This window comes from Xiphophorus maculatus, chromosome 6 (genome assembly GCF_002775205.1).
Source record: "Xiphophorus maculatus strain JP 163 A chromosome 6, X_maculatus-5.0-male, whole genome shotgun sequence".
Taxonomy (NCBI): Eukaryota; Metazoa; Chordata; class Actinopteri; order Cyprinodontiformes; family Poeciliidae; genus Xiphophorus; species Xiphophorus maculatus.
The window spans coordinates 5,406,157-5,421,064 of NC_036448.1; the positions used below are offsets into that span (position 1 = coordinate 5,406,157).

At 43.7% G+C, this 14,908-nt stretch overlaps 2 protein-coding genes and 1 long non-coding RNA gene across 5 annotated transcripts in view; 2 read left to right on the forward strand and 1 right to left on the reverse strand.

The window, feature by feature from the left end:
- LOC102229272 (disabled homolog 1-like) overlaps positions 1 to 4,831 on the forward strand; it is a 64,876-nt gene extending 60,045 nt beyond the window's left edge. For all 3 annotated transcript variants that reach the window (XM_005811020.3, XM_023335084.1, XM_023335083.1), the window contains 4 exons: positions 502 to 1,134; positions 2,733 to 2,860; positions 3,147 to 3,252; positions 3,604 to 4,831. In XM_005811020.3, coding sequence (XP_005811077.1) covers positions 502 to 1,134; positions 2,733 to 2,860; positions 3,147 to 3,227 — 842 coding nt within the window. In that variant the 3' untranslated portion in view covers positions 3,228 to 3,252; positions 3,604 to 4,831. The remainder of the gene's footprint in view (positions 1 to 501; positions 1,135 to 2,732; positions 2,861 to 3,146; positions 3,253 to 3,603) is intronic.
- A 1,151-nt stretch (positions 4,832 to 5,982) lies between these two features.
- LOC111608832 lies at positions 5,983 to 7,441 on the reverse strand. The gene is made up of 2 exons (XR_002752875.1): positions 7,353 to 7,441; positions 5,983 to 7,141 (listed from the first exon to the last, which is right to left on the reverse strand). It is a non-coding gene; the product is annotated as an uncharacterized LOC111608832 (long non-coding RNA).
- Positions 7,442 to 7,779: 338 nt separating this feature from the next.
- c8b (complement C8 beta chain) lies at positions 7,780 to 14,745 on the forward strand. The gene is made up of 12 exons (XM_005811019.3): positions 7,780 to 7,963; positions 8,750 to 8,897; positions 9,998 to 10,145; positions 11,078 to 11,219; positions 11,328 to 11,460; positions 11,932 to 12,129; positions 12,249 to 12,489; positions 12,599 to 12,727; positions 12,809 to 12,972; positions 13,396 to 13,549; positions 14,368 to 14,439; positions 14,541 to 14,745. The coding sequence occupies exons 1-12, from the start codon at positions 7,881 to 7,883 to the stop codon at positions 14,693 to 14,695; spliced, it is 1,767 nt and encodes a 588-aa protein (XP_005811076.1). The 5' UTR covers positions 7,780 to 7,880; the 3' UTR covers positions 14,696 to 14,745.
- Positions 14,746 to 14,908: the final 163 nt, after the last annotated feature.

Sequence of the window (14,908 nt, forward strand, 5' to 3'; positions counted from 1 at the left end):
ATTTACACGCACAATAGCATATAGACCAACTAGGCATTCCTTCAGATACAGTACATACATATCAGATATGTATGTACTGTATCTGTGGTAGCTTCAAAGCTTGTGGAACCAATAAGAACTTTTACCTGTCTTTAGTAAGAAGAGGCAGACAGTACAGTCGTCCAGGTGAAAAGGGTTTTGTCAATCATCATTTTGTTTTCCTTGTTGAGCACAAGCTCCTTGTAAATACTCTCCACTACTCTAAAGTTGCCTTTTGGTTTACTTCCATGTTTGCTGTTTCCTCTGTGTGGAAGTCGACTACAAACTTGACTTCTTACAGCTTTTCAAAATGTCCAGTTTTAATAGAATCTTTGACTAATTGTTGTTCCATGAGCAGATTCTCTCAGCTACTCTAGTCTTAGGCTGGTCCTCTTGGCTGCTTCTCACAGTCCTTCTCTTGCCGTTGATTGGTTGAACTCCTTCTTCAGATGCTAAAAGCTAGACGATGTTTGTCTCCTTCAGGTTATATGACCATGGGGCCGGTCCAAGCGGCTCAGTGGGCCCAGCAGCCGTTTCCCAGCCAGGCTCAGACTTTGACCTTCCCCGTTCAGGGCCCCCTCCAGGTAGCTCAGGTCCTCCCCGGCGGTCAGCCCATCATCCTGAGCCAGGCCAACATTTTCCCCACCACTCAGCAGCAGTGGGCGGCCATGGCAGCGTATATGCCGGCCCAGACGGTGGGAGTCGGGGGCCATGCCATACCAGCTGCCATGCTCCAAGGCCTGGTCCCCATTACCACCGTGTGCCCCCAAACGTGCGACCTGTCTGCGCCTTCCTCGGCCATCACCAGCCCTCATCACATGGCCGACCCCGCCCTGCTCCAGAGGCAGCTCAGCCTAGGGAAGGAAGGACTGGGCGTGGACTTGGACGCAGGCGAGGGCCCGTCCACATCGGGAGCGGGACTCGGCGTGGTGTCCGGAGGGGCGAGCAGGTGCGGAACCCCTGGCCTCATGAGTGCGCCTGACACACTGGTCTGCAGTCAGCTGCTGCCTCCTCAGGCAGCAGCCAATCAGGAGGAGGAAGGTAGCTGTAGTGACCTTGATCTGTCCAGGATGACTTTGAGCCCAGGAACGTCCACCTCACCATCAACCGAATCACGTAAGTGTTTCTGAACGCACTTTACAGAAGCAATTTCTATCAATCGATCAATCATGTTTATTTGTACATCATATTTCAGCAACAAGGCAGTTCAAAGTGCTTTACATCATAAAAACATAAAAAACAAAACGTCATAAAATCATCAATAGAGAAACCAGTGACATACATTACATTTTATCAAGTGCCATTAGCCAAATCATCAATGCACATCAAGAAACTCTAAACGAGTTGATCTTCAGACTTGTTTCACAGGAATTCAGTGTTTCAGCTGCTTTGCACTTTTCTCAATGTTTGCATAGAAACTGAATGCTGTTTGGTTCTGGTACAATTTATCTGAATAGCTTGATTTTTGTACATGTTTGAGTATCTTAAGGTACCTCAAGATATCTGTATTTAACAAACACCAAGCTTCCATGTTTATTGGCACTCCGGTAAGCACGATGGGGTGTTTTCAAACCTGATGGTCCGGTAGGCTCGGTTTGATTTAACCTCTTCTATGTGGTCTTCTACAGTATCATAAGACAGTTAGCGCAGCCAGCATTGCTGAAACAGAATGCAGGTCATTAGCTTTACTGTAGTTTGCTTCCTGCAGTAAAGCATTAAGCCAACTACAGTGCAGGGCATTCTGGGTAAATATAACCAAAGCAAACACACATGTCAAACAGCAGTGGGAGAAATGGCTCCTGGTCTTTTACCAGAGACAAAAGAGAAATCCTACAACTGCTAAAATCTGACGCCACTCCATTTTGTTTACATTTTGCGAAGAAGGGTGTGTCGATCAGCGTCGTCTTCAAAGATTTTTGTGTCGATTTTTGTCCCTCAGTGGTTCTTGGTTCAGTACCACCACGGGCGAGGAGGGGGAACAGGTTTTGGATCATTTGACAGTGCAGTGTGAAAGTGAACTGCAGCAGCCGAAAATGTAACAAATGTTGCAGTTTTAGTCTCAAATCAAATTGAGTCGATCAGGTGTGAAAACATCCTAAAACAGCTACCTTCACAGAGGGTTTCATCACCATGACCTAGCTATGATGTGTACACTGATTGGAAAATGGTCAAGTTTTTTGAGTTTCCAGCCGGTTGGTCATTGGTTGGGCGAAGTGAGCTAAAAATAATCTGATTTCGGTCAATCTCGAACAACCATTGTCTGGAAGGACTTTTGAGATAGTGATCTTTGTTTCCCTGGTAACCTTCACTCAAAGGAAAAACCCAAACACCCTCTGCATAACAGTGCTTCTCTTCTCACATTCATTACTGCCTTTACAGATGTCTTGCTAGCCGCTTTGAACTGTCATCTTTACTTTTCTGCTGTCTCCAGTTTTGCGGGGAAACTGACGTAACAGCCTTCGCCTTCCAAGTACCGCTAATTGTTAGACGTTCGTGTTTGCTTCAGCTCTCTTGCCAAACAGTTGGCCCGTCTGCCTTCCCGCACACCTTCTTGCTCTTGTTTTGTCCCTCTTGAAAAGAAGGGAGGCGGCTAACCGCCTGTCAGAACGAGCCTCATCTGAAAGCTAACGTCGTCGAAGGCAGACGTGCTTAAAGGTCATAATCCAGATTCCCATCTTTCATCTCATCGCATTCCCTCGACTTTCTGTTCGCAGCATCCACACCTGCCCCTCAGCAGAGCTCGTCTTCAGACTGCCCCCCCTCCCAGGGCAGTGACCCCCCGACGGATCACTCCCCAGTTGACCCGGAGGGACCCCCCAGCAACACCAGGGAGGAACAATCAGTAAGTGCTTGCCTCTCCCACTGGGATTCATGGATGCCACTTATCAGCAGACTCTTATTGCAGCGGGGATGATGTATAAAGTCTCGTGTGATTATCACCGGACTGAAGTTATTTACGTCTAGCAAAAAAAAAAAAAAAGTCAAATCAATTACACACAAAAGGTCAAACCTCAATTAAGTGGGTTGATTACTTGGCGTAATGAGGTGAAATAATTTAGAATGATTACACTTCCCAACATTTTGGTGGGAAACCAGAGTGAAGAAGAGCTGATCTGTCTCCGACCCAGGGTTGGGCGAGCTCGGACTCTCTGGTGCCGAGCGAAGGCGGCGAGCCGACGGATCAGACGGGTCCGCAGAAAGACAGCTAGAGGGGACGCAGGCGGTGGGAAGGCGGTGAGCGTTTCATCAGCCCGTTCTTCCTCTCATTTCCCACAGTTATTAATCAGCCGTCTTCACCACATGACATTTGTGTCTCAACTCCCCATCTCTTTTTCTTCCCAATGCCAAGCGATTTGCCCCGCCTCATCCTTTTCCCCCATAAACCCATCTTTCTGTCCTTTATTGGCTTCATATTTCCATCTGTCAGCCTGCCTCCCAGTTTTTACTGTGAATGGAAGCTTTGCTGCCAACCGCAGCCTTCATGTAAATCAGTCTGAAGCTGGGAAGGCACCACAGTGACATCTGGTGGTGAGATCTATAACTACACTAAAAGAATTTTTTTTTTCTTCTTCGTCTTCCATTTAGGGATATGGAAGCGTTCCGTCCTAAAACTGGAGGTTCTGGGAAAAACAAGACAGACAAGTGACTGTGATTACACAGGCTAGCTGTTGTCTTTTTTATATATATATAACATTTAAAGGATATTTCTGGCTATCAGAGGAACTGCTTTATTTTTTCTCGAGAGGCCACACACTGTATTGCTCTCCTCAGCATGTCCAATCAAATAACTCTTCAACCAGGAAGTGACCTTTGATATCGGACTCCTTGAGCGGGAGGTGCGCGCATCCTTCCGTTTCGAACTGAAAGAGTTTTTAAAAAACAACGCTGATGATGCAAACTACTGTTTTTTTTTTTGTTGTTTTTTTGACAAACGTCAAAGAGGAGCAGCATCTCTCCGTGCGTTGGCCGCAGTACGCAGCAGGTTTCCCGTCATCTCGCTCCGCCGTTTCACCAGTTTGCATGAGGCTGGTGAGAGTTCGACGAACTCGGCCGAGGGCGTGAGAAACGAAATCAAAAACTCAAGATTCTTCGTCTTTTATAAGCTGTGATTTCCCAGCCGGTGACGCCGGAGCCGATGCAGACGTCTACGTGACTCTACGTGACGGTGTAGAAATGGAAAAATTGCCAAACGTCTATTTTGTAAATAAGAATCTTTCCCCCAGGCCCTCCTAAAACCCGAGCCTCCGTGCCATAAGATAGCACTCTGCCTCTCGGATGCCAACTACGTGTGTTTGTCTGAAGCAACGCTTCACCAGCATCTCCAGTCTTACCATCTGGAAATTGATTTAATTTTTTTGTTTCTTTCTTGGAGCCATGTTTTTTTTATTATTATTATTTCTAATGTCTAAAGATGTATTGTTTTTTTTGTTTTTTTTTTAAGGTTTCGGGGAGGGGAGGGAATGAACTGTGAATATGTGTTGCCTGTTCAGGCAGAATAAAGTCTGATGATTCTCTGATTACAAACTCGATAAAAAAGAGCGATGTGGGCGGAGCTAGAGGTGTTACCTTTTTACCGACGTCTAGTGGCAGATTTTCTTAGCTTTTTAGATATACGTCATTTTCAACCAAGGTCGCGTTGTTTACAATTTGCGTCTGTCTGTCTGATTTCTTGAAGAAACAATAGGGGGGAAAAAAAATCTTAGTAATACATTGGGAGGAAAAACGTTTTCCTATCACTGGCAAAAAAAAAAGTACCTTTAAGTCACATTAGAACCACAAACTTATATATGCATTTTAAGTTTTTTTTTTTTTTTTAGTTAGACCAACACAAAGTAGAGCATAATTGTTGCGCTTTTCTTCAGCAAAAAATATAAAAATCAGGTCTTTCAGGGTGTATTCACCAGCTTTACTTTGATTTAATTTAGCTAGTTCTTCTCTGCAAAATACCATAGATTAAATCTGATTGAATGGCGATTGAAAGTCTCTTAGTTCTGTTACTCAAGGACATTGAGGCTACCGGTAACGAGCTACTAAAACATCCTCGCTAGCCACCTAGCTAGCTAGCATTGCTAAAGCTTCCCCTGGTAATGTTTGCCGCTGCTGCTACTAGCACTGATCTAAGACCAGCAATCTCTGAAGTCTGAGGGTTAGTGGATTTTAGACATGGTGGACAAGCACCAGTCTTACCTAATGAAGTGTTTTACTTCAACAAAGTTGTTACTATGGAGGGAAAATAAGTAGAGCATGGAATCAAAAGAGAATAGAGCCACAGACGCAGCTCTGCTGACAAATAGGAAAGAGAGTAAAACAAATGGTAATCAATGTCTTCAACTAACGGAAGAATGGGTCAAAACCTCACAAGAAGTACCAGGTCTTAGATTTCATTCTTAATGGTCTTTTAAAAAGGTTTTAAAAAGTGTTAAATTTGAGTTGGTGAAAGCAGCAGAAGCCCTGATCTTTTATCACTTGAGATAAGACAAAGTTAGCTTACAAGTAACTTTTCGGAGCTCCTCTTAAATCAGTACTTCTTTAATATTGATCAAAACGTGCTACTTCCATTGGCAGATGTTTTTTTACTTATTACAAGTCATTTTTCCCATAAGTGAAGAAAATCTGCCAGTGGAAGTAGTAGTTTTTTCTTGTTTTTTTAAGATCAATATTCAAGAATTATCGACCTAAAATAAGCTCTTGTATCTGGTTGAAGAGTTACTTCTGACTTAGGTTTGTCTCATTTTCAGATATTTGCTCTAGAAACTAGACAAAACACTCTTGGTAAGATTTTGCGTTTTTTTTATTCAAACTTCAGAAGTATAAAGTTCACATCAGACACTTCTGTGATAAAAAAAACAAACCCATTCGCTTTACAATCGTGGACTACCTTGTGTTGGTCTATCGGATATAATCACTATGAAATAAATCCTAGTTTGTGGTTGGAATGTGGCAAAACGGCAAATATTCGAGTGGGTATGCCTACACTGTGGATGGTTTAGCAAACTAAAAGCTCAATGACGGCAGGACACGCGTCTCCTCTGGGTTTGGTTTTCGTTGTCCAGTCACTGCTCCCGTCAGGCCGTCGCGTTGTTGTAACAAAGCACTCACCGTACATCGTCTCCCCGTGAACAGTCCAAACTACAGATCACCAACACTTCCTGCTAGACGACACCTGTCATTAATGGTTAACCGACAAACGAGACAAAGTGTCCCAGAATATTTTGTAAAGTTTATTTATGGAATTAAGAATTGTGCTGAAAAAGGGATTTTTGTACGTCTATGACTCCCCCCCCTGCCCCGTCCATATGCTGTATCCATGACACTGTTCTGTCACAAATAAATGACCACGTGATTCCCAAGGTTACTGCTGCTTTTCTGTCTCACTGTCTTACATCCAACAGCCAACGGGGGCTGCCCTGCATCAACAAATGACTTCTTAATGTGGCTTCTTATATACAGTACATCTTAGTTTTGGGGAAAATGTTATCTCTCTCTCTTTTTTTTTTTAAATGAATATTTGCTTTTAAGCTTTGTTAATGACGATTTTCTTATAAGTTAGGTAAAGAAAAATCTGGGTGGATGAAGAAAATGCTCAGTTCCTTTCCAGGGGGCGCTCTATGCTACATAATGGAAGATGAGTGGAAGACATTTCTATAAGTTTCTCAGGATTTATGGTTTGTTTAGAATCGATATAAAGACTGGTTAATGTTTTAATTGAAAAAATAAAGGATTATTGATGGTTCCTTACTAAAACAAACATCCACATTTTTCTTTTGGATCAGAACTAATGACACACTTAACAAATGAAACCAAAAAAAACAAAATAATGACATGAAACCTAATCACTGATTACTGATAAAGGGGAAGTTTTTAATAAATTACTCATAGGCTTCTTAGAAGTCTAAAGGAAAGATTTTATCAGTCTGACTTTAAACTGGAAGGAAAAACTGGGAACGTTCAGCTCTCAAGCTCACATTGGAGTCTGTGGACTTCCAGCAGCAGACCACCGCTTCGGTAGGATAAAGAACCTCACATGGTCCGAAGTCTGGCTGCTTCTCATCAGATCTCATCAGAGTCGGCTCCGACTCTCTGCCTCCCCACTTGGGTGATGGATAAATCTTGAGACCAGCTGCTGTCAGAAAATATCAATACAATTTCTTTGATTTTAGTTTATTGCTTTTATTCTCTTGGCTTGCGCATAATTTTGACGTCATGATTTTGTCCCACGTGACAAAAAGTTTGGACTCTGCTGCTGTAAGTTGTCATTTCTTCAAACCTACTTAAAAGATTTATTTTTATTTTTTTTTTTAAATTAAAAATAGCAGTCAAAATCCCATAACTACCTTATTGCGCCATCCTCCTCGGAATAAACAAACTGCGGCAAATTCCTGCGGTTGCTCCACTCTGTAAAGCCCACAGTGTGGCGAAGCTGAACAAAGGTTAAAGGTGGCAGCGCCGCAACTCGACTGCAAACGATGGTGCCACCGTCCCGGACTTGATTACGCAGCGCTCATTTTTCACCGCCATCGTATCATCAGAAGCACATTTCCTGCGCGTGTCGGAAGCAGATATTACGTGTCACGCGTAATGAAGTTTATGCAAATGCCAAAGATATCTCAGGCTCGTTCGCTGAACTTACCGGCGAATCCAACGGCGTTTTAATCAGACTGTCGAACCTGTGGGAAACACACGCTTACACACACACACCTCGCAGTGCAGCTCTGTGGCCTGTGGGATTGTGCATCCAGCTTGGTGGCTGAGTGTAATGGTGGCGGTGGGTTCATCTTGAGGCCAGTATTGATCAGCGCGTGTTTACACAGCGAGCTGAGCAGAGCTTTCCCCTCAGTCACAGCGGCTCATAACACACAATCATGTTTTCTGTGATGATGCAGCCGAGCAGATTCAGTTCCCACAGCTGCCTGCTCGCTCTGACTCTCAGCTTGGTGCTGCTAAGGTAGGAGACTTATTATTTCTGCTCATCTATAGCTTTCCCTGACGCTTTGCTGTTATAAAACAAATTTCAGCTTTGTTTGTCATCCAAGGACAAATCAGTTTAAAGGGGCAGTGTTATGTAAGATTGACTTTTGTGAGCTTTGTAGCGTGTTATAATGTTATTCCCTCATCAAAAAACACACCTGGAGTGTTGCCTTGACTCTTTCATGAATGTTTGCGAAATCCTTTAATCTCCATGGCAACCATTCAGTTGTGCAAAAAGCTTGGTGGGACTGAGCGCCACCTTTATGATGAAGCTTATTCTCAGAGCAGGAGTTTTCAAGCGTTTGCCTCGCAGAGCGCAACTCCCCCCACCACTCCCCTCCCACACACACACACGCCTACATGCACACACTCAGCTCCTTCAGACTAGCCAGCAGCAATTAGCAAACACCTGGTGGAACAGTTCATCTGCTGAGCTCAGTATAGGAGCTACTTCTAATTGCAACGCTGGTAAAATGTTGTTAAAGGGTTAATAGAGGAGTCAGGTTCTGATGACTTCCTGAAGGCGGAGTTTCCGAAAGAGCAGGAGCTTCTTAAAGAGACAGCGACCCAATTTCAAGGTGTTAAATTGCAAAGTGGCATTTCTTTTAATTCATGTTTTATATATTCAGCTGAAGGTAACATAGTTACTTGACTGTGCTGTAAAATGGCACTATGGCATAACGCTGCCCTTTCAGATAAACACATTTACTTTCAGGCTGCATTTTTGTTGGTTCTGATTTCTCGTCCCATGAACACGTCACAGTGAGTTTCCCCGAACAGCAGCAAGTGATGAGAACGCCAGTGTTCGTGAAACCCGTTCAGTGGGTAACCGGGTGGTAGTTCAGCCGGTGGACTGCATTTTATCGGAGTGGAGCCGTTGGTCCCGCTGTGACACCTGCACAAAGAAGAAAGTAAGTACGATGACGAGGAGGCAAATACACAGTTTATAATTGTGCTTGAATGAATGTCGGACAGTAAATAAGATCTGAGTGAAGTTTCGTCTCCCTGCTTTCTTCAAATCGAACAAAATTGGTGTTTGTGTCGCAAAAATTTGAATTTACGCTGCTGTCATTTAGTATTTTCAGAAATCATCAAATGTCAACCAGACCTGTGCAAAAGTTTGTGCAAAAGTTTTGTTGCACAAACCTAAAATTAAATCATTTATATCAATTTTGTTTGACTTTGTTTATGTGTGGGGGAGGGCAGGTTGATCTGTGGAACCGTGCCAGGCATTTTAAACCTCTGATAATATGGAAAATTAACAGCTTTAAATAGTCATGAAAACACTTTTAGGATTAATGTCAATGATGAGAGCTTGTCAGCTGTTGCCCGAAGTAAAAGTTGACTGAAATGTAAATAATTTCAGAAAGTTAGGTAGCCTATTAATTAGCTGCATCGCAGACATGAGACAAAGCTGTCCGTTTTTGTTTCTGCGCTTTTTTTTTCTTGCTTTTTTTTTTATTTAGCAAACTAAAACCAGTTAATGTTCAGCATAAAACAGCCATTTTTTCCCCAAAAAACTAGCAAAGTATAGTAAATATATGTTCAGGTAAGTCCAGATAGTAAAAGCTGAACTGCTTCCACTAAGAGCAGCTAATTAGTTTTCATAAAGACGCGCCGTCCACCTGGAGTCAGATTAGAGATGGGTAGCTTCGTGGCAGAGAAACGGTCGACAGACAATTCTCTGGGGCTTTCAACATTTAAATATTTAAGAGCCAGTCAAGCGGCGGGCTGCGTTTGATCAGAGTGGAGCTCTGTGTGGACTGTAAAGAGCTCCACCGCTGACAAAGGTCAGAGCTGATCCACTCCAGTCCTCCATCTCACCCACTTTACAAGAGAGGGGATTAATAAAGCTGACATGACAAAGTGAGAACAGCCCACGAATGTGATTTCACGCATTACGGCTCTCAGGAGGAGCTCCGGAGACACAGGATGTTAGAGGATGTTGGCAGGACTCTGTCTCGGTTTGTGCTGACACTCGGCGTGTTTGTCTCCCTCCAACTACAACCAGTACCGCTATGCTAAACTGGAGCAGCCATCTCAGTTTGGAGGAGAGCCATGCTACCTTCATGGCGCCCAGGAGGAACGCTGCGAGGTTCCAGCCCGCTACACCTGCGATAGCGTACCTCTGTGTGAGGGATTCCTCTGCACACAAACGGGTACGCCATACGTCTGTCTCCATTTCTGGTTCACTCTAGTACCCCTGTCTGAAATCCAGTGGAATTAAATGCTTTCAGAGTTCAGCAATTTTTTACAATAATTTTTGTTAAATTCTTTCTAGTTAAATGTGTTCTGTAAAGTAAAGGAACTGCAGTAAAACTATTGTTTTAAATGATACATGGCAGAGGCTGAATAAAAACGCACTTTTTGTGATATTTTTCTTCCACTTCTCAGTTATCATGTACTTTGATTTGGTTTGGTAAAACACTCATAGAATATTTTAAAATTTATGTGTAGAACGTGACAAAATTTGACTTTTACAAGAAAGTTTAACATTAACAATTTCTTCTGGTAAGCTAATTTGATATTTCCATTTGCTAGCATGCTATGGCCACTCTTTCTTCATGTTTTACATTGATAACATATGAAACACTTTTTTCATCATTATCTGAGATTCAGTTGGCCTAATTTTAACCTCTGACAGGAACCCAAAGTGAAATCTTAGTTTCATCATGGCCAATAAAAGGCGCCGCTAGCTAAAAAGCTAGCTGTGCTAACCCTAAAGCTCAAATTATAAACATCTAATTACTTGAAGAATTCTTACGTCAATAACCTAATCTTTAATACAGATGTCAAACTTTTTCAGAGGAGAGAGTTTAACTAAATTATAATTTATTCAGAAAAATGAATTTTGCGGGACGCTTCATGTTTTCATAGTTAGCAGAAACGCTACGCAGAAAATTTGTGTATTAGCAAATTACTGAAAGTGTGCCCAGTGCTGACTGACTTTAAAACTGGACCAGCACTTCTAAAGATTCACTGCAGTTTAATTTGTCATAAAAGTTGCCGACCATGTACACTAAAAGAAGAATGTAAAATATGACCCAGAAGCAGTGAAACTGTATGAGAGCGTCTCCTTTACTTCCCTCAGGTCGCTGTGTCCACAGAACCCTGCAGTGTAACGGAGAGGACGACTGTGGGGACATGTCCGACGAGGTCGGCTGCACGAAGACGTCCAAGCCCTGCAGGGTGGAGGCAGAAGAGTACTGGGGAATAGAAAATCTGGCCAAAGGGTGAGTCACTCGAAGAGTCGATTACCAAAACATGCTGGGTTTCTTTTTCCTTCTGCTGCTGTTGTCAAACTGTACTCTCTGTATCAACAAAAATACGTTTTCTTTCAGAATAAACGTCCTGAACAGCCACCTGGAAGGCGTGGTGCTCGATAACAGATACTATGGAGGCGGCTGCCTGCCTCACTACATCCAGGATGTCCCGTTCAGGAAGCCTTTCAACTTGCAGCAGTACACGTTGCAGGTCAAAACGGCCGACTTCGGTCAAAGTCGTGTCAAAAATGGAACATGAGACACATCAATGTGTTTTATACAATGGGAGCGCAAAGATCAGCAAATTTGTCCCTCCTGTTTTGCTTGTGTTTTTACATTTTCTTAAAATGGAAAATGTTGGGGGGTTTTTTTGTCTTTTAATAGCCATATTATTTTTGCTTTTCTTGCTTTTCTTTTAATGCTAATGGGAAATGAGACCGCAAAGATAAAGTGGGCAAAATACAACATATTTTTGAAGAAAGAGTCGCTCTCTAGTCCATTATATAGAGGTCATGAGAGTTGATAAAATGTTGGTTTTTTTAAAGGAAACTCAATGCTCACCTCTAGAGGGATTTACACTCATTTTCCAAACTACAGGAGCCATTATTCCTCAATACCATTTGAACTACTAACAATCACGGCAACATCTGTCCGTCATCCCATAATATTCTTCTTCCTACAGACGAGAGGCTCGTACGATTTCACCCTGCAGTCGTTCGAGTCGTACTCTGACTACATGGATCACACTTTCAGGGAACGGATGACCCAAACCTCTTTCTCCATTGGCTTCAGCGTTCCGGGCGTTTTCAGCTTTGGGTTCAATTACGACTCCTCCAAATACAGCAAGTCTGTCAGCAAGATTCGACGTGCCTCCGGAGTTGTACGTTTGTCCCTCTAGCAGATCTCTGAACAACCAGCTAACCTGCAGCGTTGTGTTCTCGGAAACGTCACGTTCCCTCAAAGCCTTGGCGACTTTCACTGTTGCTCTCTGATCTCTAGACAAACAGCTTCATTCGAGCCAAGGCGGAGCTGGAGCTGGCCCAGTACATCCTGAAGTCCGACGGCTTGGTGCTTCACCCGGAGTTCCTGCAGCGCCTTCGCTCTCTGCCGCAGGCGTACGTTTATGGAGAGTACAGACAGATCTACAAGGACTATGGCACCCACTACATCACCGAGGCCGCCCTCGGAGGAGACTTCGAGCACACGACCATCCTGAACAAAGAGAAGCTAGAGAAGTCAGGTCGGGAGTGATTATGGCACCAGAATTCAAAATGCGTAGCCTGGCAAAAGGGTTTAGATCTGATTTCCAAGCAGTTAAGAAGTAATCACACTCTGGTTTGTCATCCTAGACTATAATTTGGACCAGTACAAGTCTTGCCTGCAGATAGGTTTCAAGATTGGGGTGACCATTGAAGGAGTTCCTGTATCCTTGGGCCTTGGAGGTGGATCCTGTTCTGGACTTCTGAATGAAATGGGAGGTGGGAATACGTCTCGGATCGAATTTCTTACACCTAACACACGAGTTGTACCCTACAAAACGTTTCTCTGCTTGCTTTCAGAGGACACAAAGAACGGGGCGATGGTGGAGGACTTTGTTGCTGTCGTACGGGGTGGAAACAGTGAATCCATCACTGCTTTGTTGTCTCAGAAGCTTCCCAGCGAACAGCTGATGAGGCTCTGGGGTGAAGGCGTCCGTTACAACCCGGACTTCATCCGCATGACAGTGAGCTCAAACTGTACACATAAAAGATTTATGTTTACTTGTTTTCTTATGTGTGTTGCTCTCCAACATCAACCAGGTCAATAGATGTTTCTGTGTGTTTTGCTCCTCCATTATCTGAGGTGCTAATTAAGCTGAGAGCAACGAATCGGATCAGACAGCTTGATGCACGGCCAGCGTTGGCACGGTTACAAAGAGTTACAGTACAATAGAACTGATCAATGGCAATTTAGGGAGCAAACGCCTTAACAGTCCCAGTAAGTTAGTGTGCCAGAGAGAAATCGGCTGATTTATTTATTTATTTATTTTTTGCTGTTCGAGACAGCTTTCTGCTGGCTTAGTGGAAAAATGTCTCATTTTCAGATAATTTGAGCCGTAAAACAAGAAGCGCGTGATATGATTGAACATCACTATGTGTATCGTCAGACCAAGCCGCTGTACGAGCTGGTGACTTCCAGAGACTTCGTCCAGGCCGACAGTCTGAAGAGGAACTTGAAGGGAGCTCTGTCCGAGTACCTGGCTGAGACCAGCGCCTGTCGCTGTGCTCCCTGTCACAACAATGGAGTGGCTGTTCTAAAAGGTATTAGACTTTGGATTGTTTCATAAAGCCCTTTCTCGTTTTAACACAAACCTTAACTTGAGGAAGCTGTTTTCTTCAAGTAAAATTGTTGCTTTCTCAGTCTTTCTAAGGACTTCGGGGTCACTCTTCATATAATACGGCTTTGCTCTTTGGATGACCCCATTCTGACCAGATTTTAACCATCAAGACACATGAACTCATATTTCACTCCTGAACACTGTGGCCTAAAGAGTTTTCTCAGCGACTGCAATGGGCTCAGGTCCTGCTGCTAAACCAGGTCAACAGCATGTGAGAAAGCTGGTAGTTAATGGTCAATTACCCACACTTAACCAAGTTCTGTACTGACATTGGCTGAAAGACCACGGAGTAATGGGGGGGGGGGGAAATCTGATGGTCATCTTGCGGTGGGATGCAAAGACTGAGATATTTCAATAGACATTGATCAAGAAGTTAAAACACAAGAAAGTCTAGATGGGCCAGTCAAATTCAATCGAGAAACTTCAGTCAAGGTTTCAAGACATGCCTTGATTGAAGAACTTGACTGTGTGGTTTGTAAGACCAGAATCCCAGGAGGTGGAAGCTTCTCTCAAGATGGCCAGCCGTCATCCAGAGGAGGTCACAGTCCGCTCTGTTTGCAACTGTAAAGGATTTCAGATTGTGTCCTGACTTGTCAAAACCTCCACTGACGGTGTAACCTTCTGTCGACCACAAATATGAATGTTAAAACTTGTGGTTCTCAACAATTAGAACTTGTTTAATGTGACATCTGAATTTCAATTCAATGGCAGCAAAAGTAATGACGTCTGCTTTCTCGACAGGCACAAGATGCGAGTGCGTGTGTCCTACCGGCTACACCGGACGGAGCTGCGAAATCACTTCCAGGCAAAAAGGTCGATGAAAACAAACGCTAGAAGTATTCTTCCTATACGCCACACATTTCATCCTTCAAAGCACCGAGACATGACAAAAAGGCGCGACTGTTTTATTGTAGTGTTGGGCATCGATGGTGGCTGGAGCTGTTGGGGAGCGTGGTCGTCCTGCAGCGGGGGTCAAATGACCCGGAGTCGACAGTGCAGCAACCCGGCACCAAGCAGCGGCGGCCTCCCGTGCAGAGGGCTGCAGCAGGAGTCCACCGAGTGCTTTTAAAGTCGCAGATGTTAAAGAAGAGAAAGGGAATAAAGTATCTACCAAACACGTTTGTTGACCTGGTGTTTTATTCAAATGAGTCGTTCTGTGAGAAAGTATTCAATTGAGGATGTTGAACCATGAGAGCGATATCGTCTGTTTTTCTTTTATTGCGGTACTTAACTAGGCCTGCCTTAGGCACTGACCTAGATTCAGCTGCTGTTACTCAGATTC